We start from the raw sequence: 24105 nt of genomic DNA, 5'->3' as shown, positions 1-24105 counted from the left end.
TATATATATATATATAGCATTTATAAATTTACAAAGGAAGTGGCTTAAAAATAATTCGGTAGTTAAGTTATACTGTTAACAATCTTTTTTTGATGTCCGCCTTGTTGATATCTGTCTACTAAGCAAAATAAAAATTATAATGGTATTAAGATGGCCAGAAAATTCAAATCCTAAGGTAACTTTTGGTGCCTATGTTCTCATTGGATTCAACCACATAATTGCCAAATCTCGGCTTCTGTTTATAATATGTAGGTAATATGCCCTGTGGATAATACAAATGGTTTCTGAAACATGAAAGAAATGCTCAGTGATACAGATCCAGGGGAAAGAAAAGTTACATTTTCATGCTTAATATATAACCCTGGTCATTTCTATGGAAACAGATCGTTATGAGAAATCACCATCATGTAACTGCATAATAAGGCCTGTTAGAATCGATTGCTAATAACTGTAATGTGCTTAGGGAAAAACAGCATGGAAGCCTCACCTACCTGAGACAACAAAATGAAATCACTAAGTACAGGAAATCAGAGTGAATAATAACAGTGTATTCCCATCTGCCCACCCAGGAAACCCTTCCTTCCACCTTTGTTACAATGTGATAGTCTGACTGTTGCTCTAATATGAAAATCCATAAATAGGGTTTTGGAGTAGCTAGTTGGTGGTGGTCAGCTATACCATAAGTTAAATGCAAATTTTTTGAGAGTGAGAGGAAAAAGGAGAGAGAACTTTATTAGAGTGAAATAGTCAACCTGCCTGCAGACATGCTGACCCATCAGTCATTCCAACAGGTTTAAACTCTCAGGTGGGTGTGGTATTTCCGTTCACATCCCCAGTACTGGGCTCAAAGCTCCAGGACTGAAAGTAGAATGCCTCCTTGAACTGTAAGTCTTCAACACAGCAGAAAAAAACAGGGGGGATAGGGGTTGGGGCGGGGGGTGGGGGGGGAGGTGGGCAGTGGGATTTGGGGAAAACGAAAAACTTCCAATTTTCACTTTATTTAAAAATGAATAAATGCGCTTAATTCACTGTTGCTCAAGAAATAATCTCCCGCGTGTTTCAGCATACCAAAAAGGCCTAACTTATGCCAGGTGTGTAAATCATAAAGGAGCCAAAGTCTTCCATTTGTTTCTAAGGCCTCCGGGCGCAGGAACCTCGCGGAGGCCCGTGTGGTCCCTCGGGGCTCTGCACGCGTGGGAGCTGCCCGGCCTGCTGAGCCTGGGAGCGCCGGCAGCGCGTTCCCACGCTCAGGCCGGGTCGGGAAGCCGTGGTGACCCCTAGGGGCTCCTTTCCGCGGTTCTCGCCCTCGCAGCCCCGCCCCAGCCGCCCCTCCCCTCCTGGTTCCAGTCCCGGAGCGTGGGAGCGCAGCTGCAGCGAGCCGGGAGCGAGGCGCGGAGGCACCTCCAAGGATGCGCGCCCGCGACCCGGCCAGCAGGCTGAGGACCAGGCGAGGCGCGGGGGGCCTCCCGCACTGGGCGCCGACCTGGGCCACAGCCAGGGTAGCCGGCCACTTACTTGATGTCTTCCCACACCTCGGGGCCGTAATTGCGGATCACCAGCAGCTCCAGGGCGTGATTCACAAATCCGTACTGCGGGGACAGGGAGAGACTTGAGCGTCAGAGACCCGCTGTAGCTGAGAAGCGGCTTGGGGGCGAGGCTGCTGCCTCTGCTCCCATGGCGCTGGCTTAACCTTTCACCCCGCCCCTGACTCCTCTCCCTTAGGGGTACTATGCACTAAAGGGTCGGATCGTGGGGGCGCAACCCCCCAATCCCTGGTGGATTCTCCCCGTCACCATCCGCCCCACCCCCACGCTATCTTCCCACCCTCCTCACCTGTCACCGCTCCGGGAGAGGCTGGGCATCGGGAGCAGCGCGGGGACGCGAACCCGGAGCCTTCCCTGCCGCTGGCGCTCAGCCTCCCACACTGGTGGGGCCGGCCAGAGCCGGGAAGACCCCACGCCTCCGCCGCACCTCCCCTTCCCGAGCTCAGGAAGCTGCGGTGTGGAGCGGCAAACCCGCCTGGGAAGCAAAGGCACCGATCGCCCCCGCCACGACTCGCGGCGTTCCCACCTCCCCTGACTGGGCGCGGGCAAGGAGTGAGGCTGCTCCCGTGGCCGGCAGTGAGCTCCCAGGGCCCCCGAGCCAAGCTCCGGCTGCGCGGCCAGTTCCCTCGCTGCCAGGCCGGCCGAGGAGGGGTGAGGTTCGGGCCGCACCCGGCTGAGAGCACTTACCATGGTGTCTGCACCGGGAGCCGGGGAGGCAGCCCCCACGCAGAGGTACGGCCGAAGGGACCCAGGCAGAGGCGGCAGCGGCTACAGCGCAACCGGGCCGGGGAGGCAGCATCGAGCTGGAGCGAGAACAGCCGCCTTGGCCCGCCCTGATTGCCACCTCTTCCCAGCCAATGGCGAGTCGAGCCGCAGGGGGCTGGTCGGTGCTCCCCAGTTCTTCAACCAATCAGGGACAGAGGAGGGAATTCGGATGCTCTCAATGCTGCTGCGCTCCAGTGCCTTCCCGCCCCCACCTGGTGACAAGGCCTTCATTTGAGGCCATAACAATGACAGTGGAGAAGCCCCAGCCGTGCTCCTTGCATGAATTCTGGAGCAGAGGAAATGCAGCTCTTGTGGACCCACTAAATGTATTATTATTCAGAGATCTGCCCTCAGTGGTTAACACAAGCAAAAGGGAACAGGGCGTGTTTGTTGTGTGAGCGTGTACGTGTGTACTTTGCAATGGACAGACCTTAAAAGGAATATCCTCCGTTGCTGGCATCCTCATGATTATCTTTGTCTAGCAGATAAACATTTCCTCTGTGGCTTGGTCCCACAACAGTTTATGGCAAATTTAAAGCTGGTAATATTGAGAAAAACATATTTTCACTTCTACTCAATGAGACTAGTTGAGTGAAGCACCAAAAATTTTCAGTAATGTAGTTTGGTGGACGTTATGTTAAATCCAGTCCTGCCCTTTACTAAACTGTACAAGATCCAGCGATATTCTAGGCTTGATCCCTGTGGGACACCTTTCCCTACACCATGTCCGAGAGCCATAATTCCAGGGAATTTGTAACCCGCTAGAGCGGGCCTCTGTTGCTGTTTCTTAGCAACAGACGAACTGGAAAATGACCAGTACAAAATGCACAGACTTTAACTACTCTACCTCCAGCTTACATTCTACCAGACCCTTAGGTTTGTTAATGCTCTGAGTCCTGCCATAGAGAGAAGATGAGAGGAACAGGAAGTGGCAGCTTATTAAAGCTGTTTGTACCTGAGGTATATGGACTCCAGTTGACTTTTAGGGCAAGGTCAAAAGTGAGGTCACCAGTCTCAAGTGGACCTGAGAAGCCAGATGGTATTTTAAGATGTGCATATTTTGTTGTGAGAACAGTCTCAATATGGTTAGAGAAAAATGTCAAAACAATAAGATTGTGCTGACATCAGCACCGAGAGAGCTATGATGAAGGAAACTGATACAGAAATAGTGGTATATAGCAAACAAACAAAACAACAAATTACTTTAAAAATTTCCATTAATGGTGGAATGAGTAAATAGATTACAGCCTTTCATACAATCTAACACCTTGTTTTAAACAACTATTAAAACATTAATCATTATTTAACAACAATTAACCACTAATTTGGAACCATTAAAATGGCACATTAAACAACCATGAAAAAGCAGGAGGGTGACTAGAAAATGATGATGCAGAAAAGTATTGTCAGGTTTACAAAACACCACAAGAATGTAATCATTTTCCATTTTTTAGAGTTAGTATACAGTAAGGTGTTATGTGGGTAATAACACAGGCACATACATGTTGCCGTAAGAATAATAGTTTGGGAGGAAACACAGGAAGTGTTGATATGGCTATGGTCTGTAATTAGAACCAGTGGCTGGAATGGCCATGACTCTTACTTTTTATAACTTTCTGTATCTTTTGATTATTTTTCTACACAGATGAATTTTCTTTACTGTTACATAACTGAATTTTTTTTAACTTTTATTTTAGTTTCAGGGGTACATATGCAGGTTTGTTATATAGGCCAATTACATGTCTTGGGGGTTTGGTGTACAGATTACTTTGTCACCCAAGCACTAAGCATGGTACCCAATAAATAGTTTTTTGATCCTCACCCTCTTCCCACCTTCCATCCTCAAGTAGGCCCTGGTGGCCATTGTTCCCTTCTTTGTGTTCATGTGTACTCCGTGTTTAGCTCCCACTTGCAAGTGAGAACATGTGGTATTTGGTTTTCTGTTTCTGTTAATTTACATAGGATAATGGTCTCCAGCTCCGTCCATGTTGCTGCAAAGGACATGATCTCATTATTTTTGATGTCTGCATAGTATTCCATGGTATATATGTACCACATTCTCTATCCAGTCTACCACTGATGGACATCTAGATTGAGTCCATGTCTTTGCATATAGTGAATTCACATATTAATTCACATATATTCACAAGTATTCATTTTGTGAATAGTTTATTTCATTCCATGTGACTAGTGCTGTGATGAACGTATATGCATGCATGTGCCTTTATGGTAGAATGATTTATACTCCTTTGGGTATATACTCAATAATGAGATTGCTGGGTCAAATGATGTTTCTGTTTTAAGTTCTTTGTGAAATCACCAAACTGCTTTCCACAATGGCTGAACTAATTTACATTCTCACCAGCACTATATAAGAGTTCCCTTTTCTCTATAACCTTGCCAGAATCTGTTGTTATTTGACTTTTTAATAATATACATAAAATAACTTTTAACTTGTTAAAAAAACTTAAAAAAAAAAAACTATGTCTCTTATCTGTTCACCTTTGAGCAGCAATGGATCCATGCTCTCTGGTTTACGGTGTGTTGTGGTGTCCTCCACCTTAAACTTTACATAGGTAAAAGATAAGGAGATTGAATTGTTCTCTGGGAATGAAAAATGAGGAAAGCTCACTTAGAGAAAGATATGAGAGGAAATGAATAATGAGCATTTCTGCCAATGTCCCTTTCTCTCTGTCTCTTTCTCTCTATTTCAGTTCTTCTACCCTCACTTTCCCTTTTGTCCAATAACTTTTTGCACTTGTTGTTTTTGTCCAACACATTTTTGCATTTGTAAATGTTTTTACTGCTTTATTTTCCAATTGTCTTATATTCATTCTGAATCTAAAAGAAGTTCTAGACACTAAACATTTACTGACTTTTGTTTGGCCTACAAGATATTACACAGGCTGTGATGTTCAGGGACAGAAGGATGCCTGCCAGCTGTAGAGGATCTCAAAAGAGGGGTCACCATTCTTCTATAAAAACTCCCTACCTATTGTCATCACTGCTGGCCAAGTAGCATAGGAATCATATCAGGAAGTAGATTATGCTATATTCTCTGAACAATGCATTGCATTCTTGTATGTATGCCCTAAGCTAAGGAGAATCAGTTAAAGATGAAAAAGAAGAGCTTAGGGAATGGCTTAGCCAGCCCTAAAATCAACATGAAGTTCAGTCTAATGAATGAACAATAAGTAAAAAGGCAATATGTGGCTTTCAGAAATGTCAGCTGAAGTGACTCACATTTTCAGCTAATAAAAATAAATTACTTTGGTAAGTTAAGTATTAAAAGTATTGTAATCGGCCGGGCGCGGTGGCTCACGCCTGTAATCCCAGCACTTTGGGAGGCCGAGGCGGGTGGATCACGAGGTCAGGAGATCGAGACCATTCAGGCTAACACGGTGAAACCCCGTCTCTACTAAAAATAACAAAAAATTGGCTGGGCGTGGTGGCGGTCTCCTGTAGTCCCAGCTACTTGGGAGGCTGAGGCAGAAGAATGGCGTGAACCTGGGAGGCGGAGCTTGCAGTGAGCCCAGATCGCGCCACTGCACTCCAGTCTGAGTGACAGAGCGAGACTCCGTCTCAAAAATAAATAAAGTGTTGTAATCATTGTTCTCAAGGCTTTGCTAGTTAATGTGAAAATTAGAAACCTTTGATTAAGGATAAAGGAAGATACATATATATTTGGGGGTGTTCCCAGGTCTGTGCATGTGTTTGTCAAAGCTCTAGTGTTTTGCCAGTTTTTTCTATGGCTTCCATTTTTAGATCATTTTATGGAGCAGCATGTCATTTCATTTCAACTATTTCTTATACAATGATTTGCTTTATATTCATGTGCCTCTTTAATTTCTGTGGCTAAGAGCCGAATATTGATTCTTTGTGAAGCTTCTGCTGCTGGTCTCGGTTAGTCGCACAGTAATCACATCTGTTGTCATGATTTTTGCGAATATAGTCACTCAATACTTCAAGCAAGGAATTCAGAATACTTACAAGCAAAGAGAAAAGCAAATTCTAAATGACACATTCGGTGATGTGATTCTAGATCAATAGAACAAAGAGAGATCCAAGAATTCAGATTCCTAAAGAAGTGACATTCAGATTTATTGTTAACTTGCCAATGAACTGTAAGTTTTGTCATATGAAAAAGGTAGTATTGAATATTAAAAGAAGCACCTTTTAAATTACTTTTTTCTACATCGAATTCTTTTAATATTTACCTTGCCATCAGAACTTATAAACAAAAAACATTAGTCATGCATACATATATATGTATATCCATTTATTTATAAGGTTTAAACAATTGTGTATGAAAATTAAAAGAAATTAAAAGAGAATTAAAGATGATGCTTAGTATCAATGTTATAATAAGTAAAAGCATTAAGTTAAATCAACACATCACTATAACATACTGGGAGTATATGAAATTAAATAAAAATATGTTTCATTTTCAAGAAAAGCTTATGAATACCAGATTGAGCTATAAAGTTTTGCTTCTGAAGTCAAATTGCTTAAAATAAAAACTAACTTGTTTTCATCTTCTTTACAGCCTAAGCTTGTACATGGCTGGGAGAGATTATCTTAATCTTTTTTTTTAGTTTAGTAAGGATAGATCTACCATGATTATGTCAAAGATTGATTGACTTTGAGCACTGAAAGGTATTTTAGAGGTCATTTAGTCAATGATATTTTCCTATATCTGGAAATCTCTTTATGAACTTGTTGGGGAACAGTGAAAACTTAAAATCTTAGCCAAGAAGTATAATTAGTAAAGTTATGAATTGTTGTCCTCAGAAAGTTTGGAGGATATTAAGATTCCCATCAAAGTAGAGCTAAATATACTTTCTTTCCCATAGTCTCGCCCAGTGGAAGTTGGAATCTAGATTTCAAAAGCTGTCCATAACTCTCAAAAGCCTCTAGATACTATATTAAAATAATGTTCTTCTCTAGTCTGTGTTGAAACTACTTATTATTATAGATATAAATAGAAAATAGCAGGGAATAAGAGCCACTAATTAAAATATTTGGTTGCTTCTTTTTGTAACTTTATTTGATTTAAAAAACAAAAAATTAGCTATGGGGACAGTTTAGTGTAGGAGTTAATTGTACAGATTCTTTAGTCAGACTGCCTGTTTTCAACCATTGGACAAATTACTTAATGTATTTGAACTACAGTTTCCTCACTTGTAAAATAGGAAAAATAACAGATCAATATACTCCAGTGCTGAGAAGGTTAAAAATATTACCTACCCCACAGGTTTGCAAGTGTGATGCTTAAAGCAATGATTGCAAAATGTTAAGTCCTCACAAACTGTTAGTTAATATTGTTTTTGAGGTGGTGGTTGTTATTGCTGTGTTCGAAGTCAATGATTAATGAAACTAAACCCCTTTTGTCCACCTTATATAAATGTAATATGTCCACTGACAGTGAATGCATAGTGAAAAGAGCTGCACCATGTCAAACTAAAAGATCTAGATCACCCTTGTCAGTTACTTGCTTGGCAATTCAACCTGTCTGAGCCTGGAACTTCCCATTTTATAATGGTGATAGCATTGCCTGGCCCACCTTGCTCAACTAAGATACTAAGAGGATCAAATGAGACATCTTTGAAAGCTTCTTGTAAAATTTAAAGGACTGCATAACTCTGTTACTGATTGTTTGGAGTTAGTAACAATAAGCCAAGGACTCACATATGAAACATTGAGTGACAACTGACAATCTGCAAGAAAATCTCTTGCCTACATCGACTTTTCATGTTCAGATTACTGGTTTTGTTGTTGTTGCTGTTGAAAATAAAATCCAAATCTAACTAGATTCATAACATACAACTATATTATCAGTTTTCTAACAAATATAGCATGAGTAAAATTAATGAAAAGGAGATAAATTGTCCATTAATATGTTTAGATAAAGCATGAGCTTTTTTTTCCTGAATGGGTGCCTCATCAGCAACATAAAAAGTTAAAATTAGCTTGTGCTAATGTATTAAAATCTTACTAAGTTTGATTAACATTTGAAGCAAAAGAATTGCATTGAGTGTATTTACTGGTATGCTTATAAAACATACATCTGTAATAAAATGCCATTTAGAATATATTTTGAAGGATCTTTAACTATGACTTACAGTGTCTCCACATGATAGTTCCCCCATGTGACAAAAAACATCAAAATATCAACCTAAAATATGGAAACAAAAATACTTAAACTGGTTTGGCCACATTTAAGGAACCATTAATGATGCTTCACTTGAGAAGCATCAATACCCTATTGAAAAAATTGGAAAGTAAAGCAATATTTGTTCCAGTGGAATGATTCTAATGCTTTGTAGTTAAAACAAAAACAAAAAACAGGAGACCTTACCTCTAAATAACCTTTGAGGTTTACAAAGTACTTTCACAGGGGTTATCCCTTATGGTTTTCTATCAGGTAGATAGTATGTTGCTGTGTTTGCACATGAGGACCTGCAGCCCAGAGCAGTGAGGGGCTCACACGTTAATCAGGGTCTTCACTTGCCTCATTGACCCATTGCAGATCACCTAACCCAAACCCACAACTCTTTCCTGAAGATATCATTTTTTTTTTTCCTTTACGTGTCACGAGAATCAACAGTTGGTGTTTTTTGTTATAACACCTAGTAGAGTGGAAAGAAATTAGAAGATAAATATCTGCAACATTATAGATACGTAAATTGGGAGAATTCACATCATTTCCCTAAACTTTACTTTTCTTGTCTGTAAAAATGAGGTAATACAAATAGCAACTTATATAGGGTTTTGTAGGGTTTTTGGTAAGGATCAAAAGAGTTAACACTTACGAAAGCATTTTATGTATAGTAATATATAATGTACATTTAATTTTCTGTCTTTATTATCAGGTTCTCTATTTGAATTATATGAATTTTAAACATTCTTAAAATAAGAAAATACCACAAAGGAGATAAGAGCATGAGTGGTACTCATAATGGTATTCTAGCTTTTGGCCCTGCTGTGGACAAATTGCTGAACGTCTCTAAACCTTAGTTTTCTCTCCTGAAAATAAAGCAATTACAGAGATTAAATGTGATGATATCTATAAAGGACATATTACAGTGATTGATACATGGTGATATGGTTTGGCTGTGTCTCCACATGAATCTCATCTTGAATTGTAGCTCCCATAATTCCCACCTGTTGTGGGAGGGACCCTGTGGGAGATAATTGAATCACGGGGGCAGTTTCCCCCATACTGTTCTCATGGTAGTGAGTAAGTCTCACCAGATCTGATGGTTTTATAAGGGGAAACCCCTTTGGCTTGGTTCTTATTCTTTCTTTTGTCTGCTGCCATGTCAGATGTGCCTTTTGCCTTTTGCCATAATTGTGAGGCCTCCTCAGCCGTGTGGCACTGTGAGTCCATTAAGCCTTCTTTCTCTTTATAAATTACCCAGTCTTGAGTATGTCTTTATCATCAGTGTAAAAACAGATGAATACACACCGTAAATGTGACTTTTATCATTCATTTAAGCATCCTGTTTATAAAAATGTAAATAATCCATTTTCACATATGCTGTGTTTTCGATAAAATAACTTGCTTAAATCCAATCCTGGCATCATAGATAATTTAAGCCATGGTTTTCTGATCCCGTCCTCTTTTATGACTCCAGTCCCACAGACAAGAATCAAAGCCAGAAGAACAAAACAGCCCCAGATGTGTTCTACTCTATTATCCGAAGTAAATGAAAATCAACCCTGAGGTATATTTTTATATTCTGTCTACCAAAATAATGTGCATTCTGTTTATTGAACTGCTCTTATTTCTTCTTTGCAATCTGTTACTTTCATTTTCATTCCTGCCAAGAGACAAATAAAAAAGTTGCTCATAATTTCTAAGGCGATTTAGACCTACTTTTTTGGCCTGTAATGGAAATCTGCGGTTTCTTTAGTCTGATCCTAGGTAAAGCTGATTTTAGTGAAGCCAGGGGTTTTTACACATTAAAAAGAAAAAAATGGAATGGTGGAATGAACTGAGTTAGGGAGTCCTGAGGTTTATGTGGATTCTCTTACCTATGTAACCACTAGGCATGCCATGGTAGATAGAATAATTCCTATCCCCACACCCCTTCCCTGACAAGATGTCCATATCCTAATCCTCAGAGCCTGTGACTATGTCACCTTATAAAGCAAAAGGTACTTTGCATATGTGATTAAGTCAAGGACATTGATACGCAAAGAGTATCCTGAATTCTGAGTGGGCCCAATTTAATCACAACAGTTCTTATAAGGGAGAGTCAGGAGTGACAAAGTAAGAGAAGCAGGTGTGATGATGGAAGCCGAGGTCACAATGATGCCAAGAAGAGGCCATGAGCCAAGGAAGGCAGAGGGCCTCTGGATGCTGCAAAAGGAAAGGAAATAGACCTCTTGGAACCTCTAGAAGGAAAGCAGCCATGCTGACACTTAGATATTTGGATTTCTGATCTCTAGATCTATAAGCTAAAAAAATTCTGTTTTTTTTTAAGTCACTAAGATTATAACAATTTGTCACAGCAGCAGTAGGATGCTAATTCAGTATGTCAAGTAGCTTTCCTAACCCAAATTCTGAGACATCTCAGGGACCTGGGTATGGACTAAATGTTTGTGTCTTTCTAAAATTCATATGTTGAAGTTCTAACCTCCACTGTGATGGTTTTTATGGCCTTTGGGAGGTAATTCTATTTAGATAAGACATTGATATAGGCCCTCCAAGGTGGGATTAGTATCCTTATTAAGAGAAAGAGACCAGAGCTTCCTCTCTACCATGTGAGGATACATCAAAAAGATAACCGTCTGCAAGTCAGGAAGCGGGATTTACCAAGAACTGGATCTGCCTGTATCTTGATCTTGGACTTCTCAGTTTCCAGAACTGTAAGAAATTGATTTGTGTTGTTTAAGCCACCCAGTCTATGGTATTTTGTTATAGCAGTCTGAGCTGACAAAGCAGACCTAGAAGTTACATTTCTATGTTAATCTTTCAGAAATATCAATAATAGTAGAAAGTCTCCCACTCTACTTCTACATATATCCTAGTACTGTGTGTGTCAATCTCATATTCTACTGTTGGCCATGCTGTGTTTCACTGAGAAAATGGCAATACCGGTGCTGCTTATATATAAGGTAGGATTCCCCTCTCACAGATAGCCACAGCTTTCTTTAAAAGAAGGTACATTTCCCGAGGATTAATCATTAGGGAAATTATTGGTTTCTCCATTAGCCAGAGTTGTGCATCGCCAGCAACAGAAACCAGCTATAGCTGACTTAAAGGGAAAAGAAACATAAATATTGGATAGCTCACAATATCATAAGCATGACTGAAGAGATGGTGAGATAAACATAAACTATGTGTAAATTCTACTCATTTCCTCCATAAAAGGGAATGCAAAATGTCATTGATTTGGGTTAGTTGTACTTCATATATTACGTAAGTATGACGATTTGGGGTGACTTTTTACAAGGAGACAGCATTATTTAATCGTTTTTGATTTGGGGAGTTAAAAAAGTATCTTTGCTTTTTGTGCTGGTAGGTGCATTATAGGGTCTAAAGTTTTTTTCCTACCTTCCTTTTCACAGGTAGAGAACCTCCTTCTACTACCATCAAAGTCCTTGATCTGTTTCCCAACATGAATTAACCTTTCCATGTTTTCGTTACATTTGAACATCAGGAATGTGTAGACGGAAGCAGTTCATCCTGGGAGGTGAGAATGAGCATTGAAAGAGCCATCCGTGAAACCGTAAAGCTGGGAAAGAGAAGTGAAGGGGCACATGGAAGTGTTCATCTCTGGGACAGGGAAAAACAATCCGGAGAAGATGAGTCACACTTCATTTGTAACTCATGAATGAAAATCAATACTGTTACTTATCATAAATTACACTGAACATAGTGCTTACACTTGAGTATCAATGCAGTAAAACCACTATGAGCCAATTGATTGACTTTTCTAGATCCCAATTCTATCATTCATCTTCTGGTATTCATCTTCTGGCTTAGCTACTATTTCCTGGCACAGATTCTTAATAAAGATCCTTTCTCCGTGGTCCCAGATGTAACCCTGTGGTGTATGGTCTGGCATTTTAGGGGATATCTATCTCTTCTGTTCTTACCTCAGTGTCCTGAATCATGCATACTCGTCGCTCTAACCTATTGAGCCTAGGAGGCAGGAACAAACAAAATAGAAGGGGTTCTAGGAAGCTCGGTGTTTCTCTGCCTCCCTAAATATGTCCATGGTCCAGGAAGTAGGGAAATTATGAATTCACATGCTTATCTAACAATCCACAAAGTTATGGAAATGTTAGCTGTTAGCAGAGCTTGCCATCCGGTGGGCAAATACTAATAGAGTTACCCCAACCCTTAGGGAAGGACTGCAATAGTCTCCTGGGATTGAAAATGCTGATAAATATCTCTTGGGGCATTTCTTTAAAATGCAGATCTCTGGAACCCAACTCTGCTGTTTTAATTGATAAATAAGTTGTTGTTTCCGGGAGTCTGCACTTTAACAAGTGCCCCCTCCCTCCAATGACTCTCAAGCAGGTGGGCCACATTTAGAGGTCCACTGTCTGGTTTCCAGGTGAAGTCTAATTCATAGTACTCTGATTTTCTCTTACCTGATCTCAAAGTTGAAAAGTAAGTGGCACCCAATGTGCAGGGAACTCCCTGAGATTCCTAAGCAGGAATCAAGTATAAGGAAATTACATACAGATTATTTCCAGCTGTGACAGTAATGAGCTTCTTTTAGCAACTGCATGGCCAAACTCCTGCTCTTAGTGCAAAACTCCTCCTGGGAAGAAGCTACCATTGGTATGGAATTGGCAGGGTGGGAGGCAACCAGACTGCAAGAACTGATAGTCCAGAGCTCGGTTTATTCTCCCTTAAACTAAAGATGGGAGATAGGCGGGAACTCTGAAGTCTCTTCTCATCCCACACTGCAGCCAAAGAGAAGTGGCACCCTCTATCCACATTTTTTTTTAACCTGTCAGTAAGAGATATTTCCCTGCCTTTGCCAGGTGATAAAAGTCCTCTTTATTTTGGTATGTCCTTTTGTGGTGGGGCGGGGAGGGGGGGGAGCTCTACCTCTCCCACCTGGAACCACTCATGTTTATAATAGGTAGAGCATGTATTGCTGTCAACTCAGGTGTATTTCATCTTTACCTGTAGCTAAAGGATTCTGGCTCTGATTCACCAGGCTCAGTAATTGATGGACACAATCCATGGAGCACTATCAGGGTTTTCTTGATTTGGGAGCACGAAGAGGGGACTTCAGACTCTCCCCATGCAGGCTCAGATGGCTTGCCACATTGATTCTTCCTTTACTGTCACTTAAACTCAGGATTACATTGCTCCCAGGCTTCAAGATGGGCCTGGTCTATACAAAAACTTTCAGTCCATGATTATGTGAAACTCAAATAATGTGTACCGTGAAGTGTAGAACATTGCCTGATACTGAGTTAGCCCTCAGTAAATTACTTGTAGCAGGAATTGTACTGATAATGCAAATCATTCCAATCTTCTTTTAACCTTTCTTGCAGTGAGGTTGGCTGTGTCACTTGTTCAAGGAAAGAGAATGTGAACAGAAGGAATACGTGTGTCCTCCAGGACTGAACTTAAAAATTTGCCACACCTACTCCCCAAGATTCCTTCTCCAACTGCCCAGTAGATAGATATACTCAAGGTGACATTGAAGATGAGAGTGATCTGTTGGTCCAGGTCATGAGTGGCTGGTGGAACTTCAGCCCTGATCACCCTCATCCTTAGACAACACGTGAGAAAGGAACTGCTCCTGTGAGTCACTCAAATTTTGAGTTTGTTTATTGAAAGATTAGGCTACTTTCAAAGACACAGTACCAGCTCAGGACCTTGCAGGCTGAAGATTGCTTACTGTGATGATAACTCTGCTTCCATGAACATCCTACTTAGGGCAAGAAGCTGAGTAAATTATTTATCCCACACTCTATCCATCCAAACAGGTGAGGGGCTGTGCCTTGCCCTTGTGTGAGGAAACCAGGTTCTATTCAAGAGTGTTACTCTTTCTGTGAACAGGAGGCAAAGGTATGAGCTGAGACTCTACCTGCTCTCAAAATCATCAGAAAGAGGGCTCAGAAGGAGTCACAATTACTGAACTGCTGACTGAAAGACTCTCTGGGGACTCAACCCATGGCTATTAATGTCAGTGTCACTGGGCCAGCTCAGATGCAAACCCACCACTACTATGTCATCCACAAAATACATACAGCTATCGCATATCAGCATTGTGGGAGAACGGTATTAAAGTGAACTTCACTTTATAGAAACTGTATTCCTGACAGCCACATACAGTTCTTATGACCATGAATCAAATCGCATTTATATGAACAAAGGCAAGTAATGTAATAGAACCCTATTACAGAACATAGGATTCTCTACAGGACAGACTTTACACAGTGAACATTCACACTTAGTTTTATCATTAATTTTCATAGGGCAGGTTTGCTGTACTAGCTAAGCATGCAAAGACCATGGGGCTCAGCAGGTAATATAAAGTGATGAGGCAGGTTGGGTGGATTTGAGGTAAAAGTGAGCGTTGGGGAATGCAGTAGATCATGAGTATTTACCCCACCCAAATGAGGCAGCTTCCACTCAGGGACAACGGTTCATTGTAGAGACATTGTGGGCCAAGTGATGCTACATACAATGAGTGATCTCGATTTCTTTGTGAAATCATATGATTTTAAAATGTTAGCATGATAACCTGATCCTACTTGGAAGTTAATAAGTTAGCCTGCTGCATTTTGTAATGCTGGCAAAAACCGTAAGATTTCTGGGTCAGTGAGTAAGGAATGTATTACTCACAGCAACAGCAATAGCCAGAGTAGCCAGTTTCTTGAGTCCCAAGTCCACAGGGTGATGAAAAGAGGTCCAGGTAACGCCTGTCCATGCAGTAGGCTACATCACAAAAGAGGAACCCTGAACTTAGGGAATATGAATCTTTTATACTGAACAGTAAGCGTGCCTGCCCCTTGCTCCAGAAAGAAATACTATCTCTATCTTCCAAGACAATTTGCTGTTCAAACACCCCAGGAAAGCTAGTGCAGAACAAAGACACTCAGAACCTCTGCTCATAAGACATGCATAAATATGAGAGACCACCTCCCAACAATATTCTCCCCTAGTTTCTACACCATCTTGTCTTCTGGAGAATTTTCCCATGGATACATCACTCCATCAGCACTCTGATTAATCTGATCAGGAGAGCTGGGCCTAAATCTGTTCAATTTGGCTTATATAGCATTTAACTGCAGTTACTATCAACAGGACTTCAAGCAGTAGAATGAGGCCAACCTGCAAAATTGACCTGTCATGCCCTGCCTCACCATCTTATCCAGTCCTGGACTCAACCAGCTGAACTAATCCCTAAACCACCAAGTCTACCTTAGAAAAACAGGTATGTTTTTCCTCAAGTTTCTCTAGCGATCTTTCCACTTAGCCAAAGGCATTATTGCAGATACAGCAGGGTGTATTTGCAATTACACAGACTCCACCTTGGCCTGCAAGGGGAAAGTCTAGGGTGATTTTATTATCATTCATAAGGACCCTGGCCAGCAAGTTGTGTATTAGCTGAATGCCTTTGGCAGACAAGGTGGTATATTTAATCCCTTCAGCTAAAAGGGAAAATTTTTAACTGTGTGATTCCCATCACAGGGATAACAGCTTGCATTTTGTGCATAAATGATTAATTAGTTATTCCTCAAGGAAGCTTCTCTAGAGTTCAAGGATGGCTTCCCTTTGGAAACATCTCATAGTCTCATGCAGGTATCATGATCTACTGCTGGGATTTCCTTGAAGACACTTGAAGATCTCTTATCCTTCATATGATGGTTACTTTTATGTGTCAACTTGACTTGGCATCAGGGTGCCCAGATTAAATATTATTTCTGGGTGTGTTTGTGAGGGTGTTTCTGAATGAGATTAGCATCAAATTGATGGACTCAGTGGAGTGATTGCCCTCCCCTGCCTTGGTAGGGATCACCTGATCCATTTGAAAGCCTGAATAGAACAAAAGGCAGAGGAAAGAAGAATTCAGTCTTTTTTTCTCCCTCGTTGCCTGAGCTAGACCATCTGTATTAGTCCGTTCTCACATTGCTATGAAGAAATACCTGAGACTGGGTAATTTATAAAGAAAAGAGGTTTAATTGACTCACAGTTCCACAGGACTAGGGAGGCCTTGGGAAACTTACGGTTGTGGTGGAAGGCACCTCTTCACAGGGCAGCAGGAGAGAATAAGTGCTCAGCAAAGGGGGAAGAGCCCCATATAAAACCCTTAGGTCTCATGAGAACTCACTCACTATCATGAGAAAAGTGTGAGGTAATCTGCCCCCATGATTTAATTATCTTCACCTGATCCTACCCTTGACATGCGTGGATTATTACAATTCAAGGTGAGATTTTGGTAGTGACACAGAGCCAAACTATATCACCATCTCATCTCATTGTTTCCTGCCCTTGGACTGGGATTTAGATAAACTCCCCTCAGTCTCAGTTCTTCAGATTTGGATTGAATTATACCACCAGCTTTCTTGGGACTCTGGCTTGCTGGCAGACAGCAAATTGTGGGACTTTTCAGCTTCCATAATTACCTGAGCCAGTTTCTCATAATAATATATATTTTTGGAAAACTCTAATATAGATTTTGGTACTGAGACTGCCTCTAAAGGAACATATTAAGGATGAGTTTTCTGAATTCATTCCAAGGTTTATGGAATTGGCTCTCTAATCTGATTAGATTTAAAGATACTGGACTCTATTTCCAGTAGTAAAGAGTGCAGGGATAGTCAGTGGCATGATCTGGCAATAGAGATATGCAAAATACCTGCACTATATGCTTCCAGTGAGCCACTAATAAGAAGTAAGGAGGTGGGAGACTTTGTATACGGTATTTTTGAAAGTTTCTGGAAAACTAATGCATATAATGACATAGACTGGTTTGTCCTAATGTCATTGGAAAAGTTGCACAAAAAAAGAATGAGCTCAGGGATTCAAATTCCCAGCTGTATAAATAAACAAATAGCTTCTATGGGTACCCTGAAAAAGACGCTTATCTCCTGTAGCCACAGGACTGAAACTGCTAAAAATTAAACACAAAACCTCATTCTGCAACTGGCTAAATTACAATGAAGTTGACTTTCCAGCTTTGCACGATTTCTACACTAAAGTGAGGGCATCAGTTGGAAAGAATGGGATTCTGTAAATTAAAGATAAAGACGTGAGCAAAGATCCTGATGAAGCTGGAGACATTGAGTCCCTAAATTCCGATGAGTCTTCTTTGCCAGTGGAAGAAGTCTTCCAACCCCCACTGAAAGCGGCCTCCCCAGCCCCAGTGGAACTAATTCCCTAACCCCTGGCAAAGTGGCCTCCCAGCCCTCCATGACAGTGGCATCCTCACCCCCAGTTGTATTGGGCTTTCCATCCTTATCTGAGGGATTAACCCTGCATTACCTGACAAAATGGTAATAGTCTCTCTGAGGCATTGCTATGCAAGACAATGCTGTTTCTTCTCAGGGCCCATCCGAACCATCCCTCTTTCCTTTTAGACCTATAACTAGACTGTAGTTTTAGCAGGCCTCTGAATGTTAGGTACAACATATGACCCATAAGGATGTGCATCACACTCTAAAAGAACCACTTTTGTTTTCTAACTTATGCAGACAAAAATCCAGGGAATATGGTGAGAATGGATATGAAGCATGTGGGATGATGGTAGAATCAGTGTACAGTTGGATCAGGCTGAATTTATTGACATGGGCTCACTATGCAGAGATTCTGCATTTAGTGTTGCAGCTTAAGGAGTTAGAAAGGGCTCTAAAAGTTTCTTTGGTTGGTTGACTGAATCATGGACCACAAGATGGCCCACATAGAGTGAACTGGAAATGTCAGACATTCCTTGGTTTAATGTAGAAGAAGGGATTCAAAGGCTTAGGGAGGTTGAAATGTTAGAATGGATTTGTCGTGTAAGATCTACTCACTCACACTGGCGGTGTCCAGAAGACATACCTTTCGCCAGTACTGTGAGAAATAAATTTGTGAGAGGAGCACTGGCATCCTTGAAGGGCTCCGTAATTTCTCTTTTCTGTAGGCCAGGCCTTATTTTGGGATCTGCAGTCACTGAATTAAGAAACCTACAGACAATGAGGGTAATAAAATCTGGAGTGACAGGGACCAAGTGGCAGAACTCAACCACCAAGAGCAAAGTAGATGTGGTAACCTTAATAGAGAGCAGAGTCAAAGCATCCATCAGAATAGTGTGACTCATGTAGATATATATAACATTGGCTACTTAATCATGATGTTCTTATAAATGAAATAGATAGGAAGCCTACTAAATTCTTACCTGACATATGTAAGCAAAAATTTTCAGGTTAAGCAAACAAAAGTTTAACTTGAATCTTAAAAACAGAGAATCATGGGCCTCAATCAATTCCCAGATTTGAGCCAGTTTACGAAGTCAGAGCCCCTTGAATGAAGGGAATGCTTGGCCCCCTTGAGGATGTACTTAGTATACCACCAAAAACATACACTGGTAATGTTTCTCTCATTCTTCCCCGAAGGAACCTCCAGCCTTTTACCAGGGTAGTTGTGCAATGGGGTAAAGGAAATCATCAGACCTTCTGGGGAAGGAGATATTGATATTGATTTGAGAGCCTTGAAAGGTCACTGTGGTCCTTTAGTTAGAGTATGTCCTAATGGAAGTCAGGTGTTCGATGGAGTTTAGCTCAGGTTTAAATCACAATGGGTCCATTTCGTCACTGAACCCATCCCGTGGTTATTTCCCCAGTTCCAGAATGCATAATTGGCATATACATAATTAACAGCTGGAGGAAGCTCCACATTGGTTCCCTGACCTATGGAATGAAGACCTGGTAAGAAAGGCCATTGGAACTTCCTCTACCTAGGAAAATACTAAACCAAAAGTAATACCACATACCTGGAGGGATTAGAAAAATTAGTGCCAATATAAAGAAGAAAGATACAGTGGATGGTGATTCTCACCATATACCTGTTCAACTCTCCTATTTGGCCTGTGCAGAAGACAGACGGCTCTTGTAGAATTACAGTGGATTATCTTAAGCTTAATTAGGCCATTACTTCAATTCCGCTGCTGTATCAGATGTGGTTTGATTGCTTGAGCAAACTAACACATCTCCTGGTAACTGGTATACAGCTATTAATCTGACAAATGCCTTTTTTCTCCATACCTGCCTATAAGGCCCACCAGAAGCAGTTTGTTTTCAGCTGGCAAGGACAGCAATACGCCTTCACTCTCCCACTTCAGGGGTATATCAACTCTCCAGCTGTGTGTCATAATTTAGTTTCCAGAAACCTTGATCACCTTTCCCTTCCACAAAATGTTACACTGGTCCATTACTTTGATGACATTATATTGATTGAACATAATGAGCCAAAAGTAGCAACTACTCTCTACTTATTGGTAAGACATTTGTATATCAGTGGGTGGGAAATAAATTGGTCTAAAATTCAGAGCCCTTCTATCTCAGTAAGCTTTCTAGGGGTCCAGTGGAGTGGAGCATGTCAAGATATTCCTTCCAAGGTGAAGGATAAATTATTGCATTTGGCCCCTTCTACGACCAAGAAAGAGGTACAAGGCCTAGTGGGTCTATTTGGATTCTGCAGACAACGTATTGGGATATGTTGCTCTAGCCCATTTATCCAGCAACCCAAAAAGCTTCTAGTTTTGAGTGGGGCCTAGAACAAGAAAAGACACTGAAACAGGTCCAGGCTGCTGTTCAAGCTGTACTACCACTTGGGCAGCATGATCCAGCCAGTGTCCTTACAGAACAGGTCCTTTCCATTGTAATTTACATGAATAATACAGACATAATCAATTGCAATTTGTTTCCAGATTTCATGATCCCCAAAATGGGTGCCTTCAATCTACCAATATGTAGTATTCCAAATAGCAGACCAAACAGCTAGGACATTAGCAATAACCTAAGAATAAGTAAAAATAGGACACAATTGGGTTTCAGGTTAGCTGAACCATCAGGGAAAGAGGCACGGACACACAGGAAAAATCTTGAGTTGAAGGTCCCATTGAGCCAGCAGCTTTGCTGTAAATGGCAAAGTGATGAATAAAGGTTTCCCCAGAGTGATAGCAGCTACTTTTTATGTTAAGACAAGGTGCTGCTGGCAGTGGGATAGCTGCATTCTTGAATATACTATTTCCACTTACCAAGTAGGGATTGTCAGGCCCTCTCCATCTTATTAATCATTGAGTCTGAATCAACCCACCCAAAATGAAAATATCAGGCTGGAGAGTCTCAAGACTTTCATGGGCCAGGTATTTTGTTTTGAAGGAGCATAGTAGCAAGCCAAAAAGGCTTTACATCAAAGTGATTTAACAGCTGTGTCAAGGAGGTGATGAGTCCAGACCTCAACAAAGACTTCTGGGTGAAGGCTGACCCCCTTTATCAGAGGCTCCAATCACCAAGACTATCAGACATGGAGACTTGTATCTCAGAAAGGTCATGAGGGTTGTGGGGCGCCTTTGGTGCTTGCATTTATCCACTTACTGCTGTTACTGATCGGGAGAATTTTCCACCACTTCCTGGATAAGGCAGTATGAGTACATCAATTTCTAATGTATATTCAGACATGGATATGACAAAAAATAATACACTGTATTGGCCAAAAAGACCACAAACACAAGGTCACACTTGCCTCCTTTCCCTACTCTAATTCCTGACCAAACTCTATTAATGGAAGGTTTGCGTGTCCCATTCTGACAAGGGCCCTGGGTGTCAGTATACAACAGAGGCATAAAATTATGATTCCCTCCCCTCCCCAAAGTCTCTGCCCCTGGCTATACTTGGGCAGTTGCTTTTGGCCTTTGATTCCACTTGGAGGCAGGGAGAGCTTGACCTCACCTCTAATCATTTATCTCCTTAAAGTAGCTGAGATCAGAGTAGAGAGAGAGGGATGGGTTAGGTGTAAGATGTAGAGAGTAGCTTTCCACCAATAAGGGAGGAGCACTTACTTTTAGTTATGAGCACACAGAGGCAGCTCAACCAAATGAACTTGCAGTGTATTCGACCTGCCCAACACTCTAATAGGTGGCAGAGTCCTCATAACTGACACCATCTGTTTCAGCTTTGGGGGTCCCTTGACCAGGCAGCCATAGCAGCATTGTATTCCGACTGTGGGCATGGATTTCTACCCATCACCTGACATGGGATTGACTGGCACAGGGATACTTTTTTAAAAAGGGATGCACCTTAATCTGAGACATTTGGTGCCTCATTATCAAAAAAATATACTTAAGTTCTTGTCCAATTTAAATGCAAGTGCTATAGGAGTTTTCCAAGGCTACAGGTCTGACCTCAGCAATTTATCTACAATGTCAGTCTCTCATTCTCCAGTGAGTCGCTTTCATCAGTGTTGCATACCCAATTCAGGGGCATTAAAAGCCCAAAGATTAGTCAACGCCTGTATTCGTTTGTTAGGGTTTCCTTGATAATGAACCATAATGCCTGGGTGACTTAAATAACAGAAATTTATTGTTTCTTAGTTCTGGAGGCTGCAAGTCCAAGATCAAGGTGTCACCATCATTGGTTGCTTCTGGGGGCTGTTGAGAAAGAACGTGTTCCATGCCTCCCACCTAGCATCTAAAGGTTTGCTGAACATCTTTAGTGTTTCTGGGTATATCCACATAACATTGACTCTCTGCTTTCATCTTTACATGATGTTTTTCCTGTGTGTCTCTATGTTCACATTTCTCCTTTGTATAAGGACACCAGGTATATTGCATTAGTGGCCCACCCTGCTCTAGTATGACCTCATCTTAACTTACCTCATTATATTTGCCATGACCCTATTCCACATAAAGACACACTCTAAGGTACTTGAGGCTATGACTTCTGTGGGGACAGTTGAAAACATAACAATGCCTTATGTATGCTTTCCTGTGGAAGTTTGTCAGCTCCAGAGAAATCTCTCCAAAAGGGACAAAACTCCCATTGGAGCCAGGACCTACTGAAAAACACTCTGAGACCTTTAACTGTCATCTCTGAAAGAATCCAAGGTTGGCATGAAAGACTGCAAGAAGGGCTCAGCCGTAAGACTTCCCAGCTGTTGCCATTCTTCCTCAACAAGTGTTATGCATCTATTGCCTTCATCTCTCAAATGAACTAGCCAAGTTCTAATAACTTACTACGTTTCTGCTCATAGGGGCCATATATTTTCTTCTTTGTGGTCAGTGTAAATGTACACTGTGTTGGTCAAAGGATACAAAATTTCACTTAGGAGAAATAAATTTAGGAGATCTATTGTGCAATATGGTGACTATAGTTAATAACAATGTACTGCATATTGGAAAATTGCTACAAGAGCATATTTTAAATGTTCTCTCCAAAAAAAAAGTGTGTGAGGTAATGGATATGTAAATTAGCTTGACTTAGCCTTTCCACAATGTATGGATATATCAACAGATCATGTTGTTTATCAAAAATATGTACAATTTTTTTTGTCCATTTAAAATAATTACTTGCCTAATTTTTGTTTTTAAAATGGATATATCTGTAACTCTTGTCTGAAGAAGGTCAGAACCTTCCTCTAACCCAGGGTGGTTATATGTTATGACCTGTAAGAATTTTCCAGGGCTACAGGTCTAACCTCAATCATTTATCTCATTGACTTGAGGCTTGAGGAGTAGACTTGAGGCTGACACCCAGTGGAGGAAGAATCTGCTCACCCAGTGAGAGTTAACAACCAAGCCACTGTTTAGGCCACTGCTTTTGAACCTACTTTCTGATGCTTGAGATGCAATGTTTTCTGAATTCATTCTCAATAGCAGGTGATAAAATTGGGGACCATTTCTCACTCTGCTGATTTATAATTTGGTTACCACATTTGCCATCGATTCCCATGAACTTTTTCCTCCAATCCCATTAATCAGCTCACAATACCCTTACTCTTTCTCTTCCAGGAAGCCAAGTTTCTGTCAGCATCCCAACCTCATTTCCAAACTGTCAATAATTGTGAAGGGTCTGAGATTTTACTCTACCTGCAAGTTAAACAGCTAGACTGCCACAATTTCATGGATGCTGGCAGAAGACGTGAGACTCCTGGGTCAGAGAAAGAGAACTTCACTGACTCACACAACTATAGCACCTGACCAAGGGTATCAGCGTTATCTTGCACTGGTTCACTGGGTCACACACAGCAATGTGAAAACAAATAAACTACACCTGCACACAGTGAGTTGCGCGCCAGAAGATACATCCTGAGTTTAGGAACACAAATCTTTTATAATGGGCAGTAAGCCTGGTGGCTCTTTGTTCTTGGGAGAGACATTATCTCTGTCTTCTAAGGCTGTTTGCTATACAGACATCTTTGAAAAGATAATATAAAACAAAGGCAGTAGGTACCCCTGCCGTCTATAACATTCAGGAGATCGATAGAAAACTGTCTCCCAACAGAGTGCAATGGAGACACATTTATCCCCCAGTTTCTGTTATAAGCCACTACACTTGGATAAGCCAAGCACAGTTTTATTTCTAAAGTTGGTGTTTTCTACAAAGTTTGACTTTATATATGATTTGAAAAACTGAGACTTTTTAATTTTGTTTTTTATAAATAGAAATAAAAATGTTTTTTTTTAATTTAGGTTTTAAAACAATTGTGATTTTATGTATAATATGAGTTTTGTTGGAAATAGGAGCTTTAGAAATAAATGTATTTTGATTATGTTAGTACACTATTTAACAATAACTTTTTGAAAAGGGATTTGAATACATTGACCTGTAC

At 41.0% G+C, this 24105-nt stretch overlaps 1 protein-coding gene and 1 long non-coding RNA gene across 8 annotated transcripts in view; one reads left to right on the top strand and one right to left on the bottom strand.

Moving 5' to 3' along the window:
* GUCY1B1 (guanylate cyclase 1 soluble subunit beta 1) overlaps nucleotides 1-3052 on the bottom strand; it is a 49298-nt gene extending 46246 nt beyond the window's left edge. Inside the window, exons 1-2 of one of the 6 annotated variants that reach the window (XM_003310554.5) lie at nucleotides 2232-3052; nucleotides 1516-1589 (exon numbers count right to left, since the gene is read on the bottom strand). In XM_003310554.5, the coding sequence (XP_003310602.1) occupies nucleotides 1516-1589; nucleotides 2232-2234 (77 nt within the window). In that variant the 5' untranslated portion in view covers nucleotides 2235-3052. Of the gene's footprint in view, nucleotides 1-1515; nucleotides 1590-1833 lie in introns of all 6 variants that reach the window. The other 5 variants (XM_016952440.3, XM_063809958.1, XM_063809957.1 and 2 more) reach the window with 5 other exon arrangements.
* Nucleotides 3053-6398: 3346 nt separating this feature from the next.
* The window catches only part of LOC107974450 (uncharacterized), a 41914-nt gene continuing 24207 nt past the window's right edge, over nucleotides 6399-24105 (top strand). Inside the window, exons 1-7 of one of the 2 annotated variants that reach the window (XR_010156731.1) lie at nucleotides 6399-6433; nucleotides 9947-10036; nucleotides 11886-12010; nucleotides 13839-14091; nucleotides 15601-15730; nucleotides 21869-21971; nucleotides 23285-23479. This is a non-coding gene — a long non-coding RNA (uncharacterized LOC107974450). The remainder of the gene's footprint in view (nucleotides 6434-9946; nucleotides 10037-11885; nucleotides 12011-13838; nucleotides 14092-15600; nucleotides 15731-21868; nucleotides 21972-23284; nucleotides 23480-24105) is intronic. The other variant, XR_010156732.1, reaches the window with a different exon arrangement.

Source organism: Pan troglodytes, chromosome 3 (assembly GCF_028858775.2).
Source record: "Pan troglodytes isolate AG18354 chromosome 3, NHGRI_mPanTro3-v2.0_pri, whole genome shotgun sequence".
NCBI lineage: Eukaryota > Metazoa > Chordata > Mammalia > Primates > Hominidae > Pan > Pan troglodytes.
The sequence above is the reverse complement of the archived record's forward strand: the minus strand, read 5'-3'. Positions and strand labels throughout refer to the sequence as shown.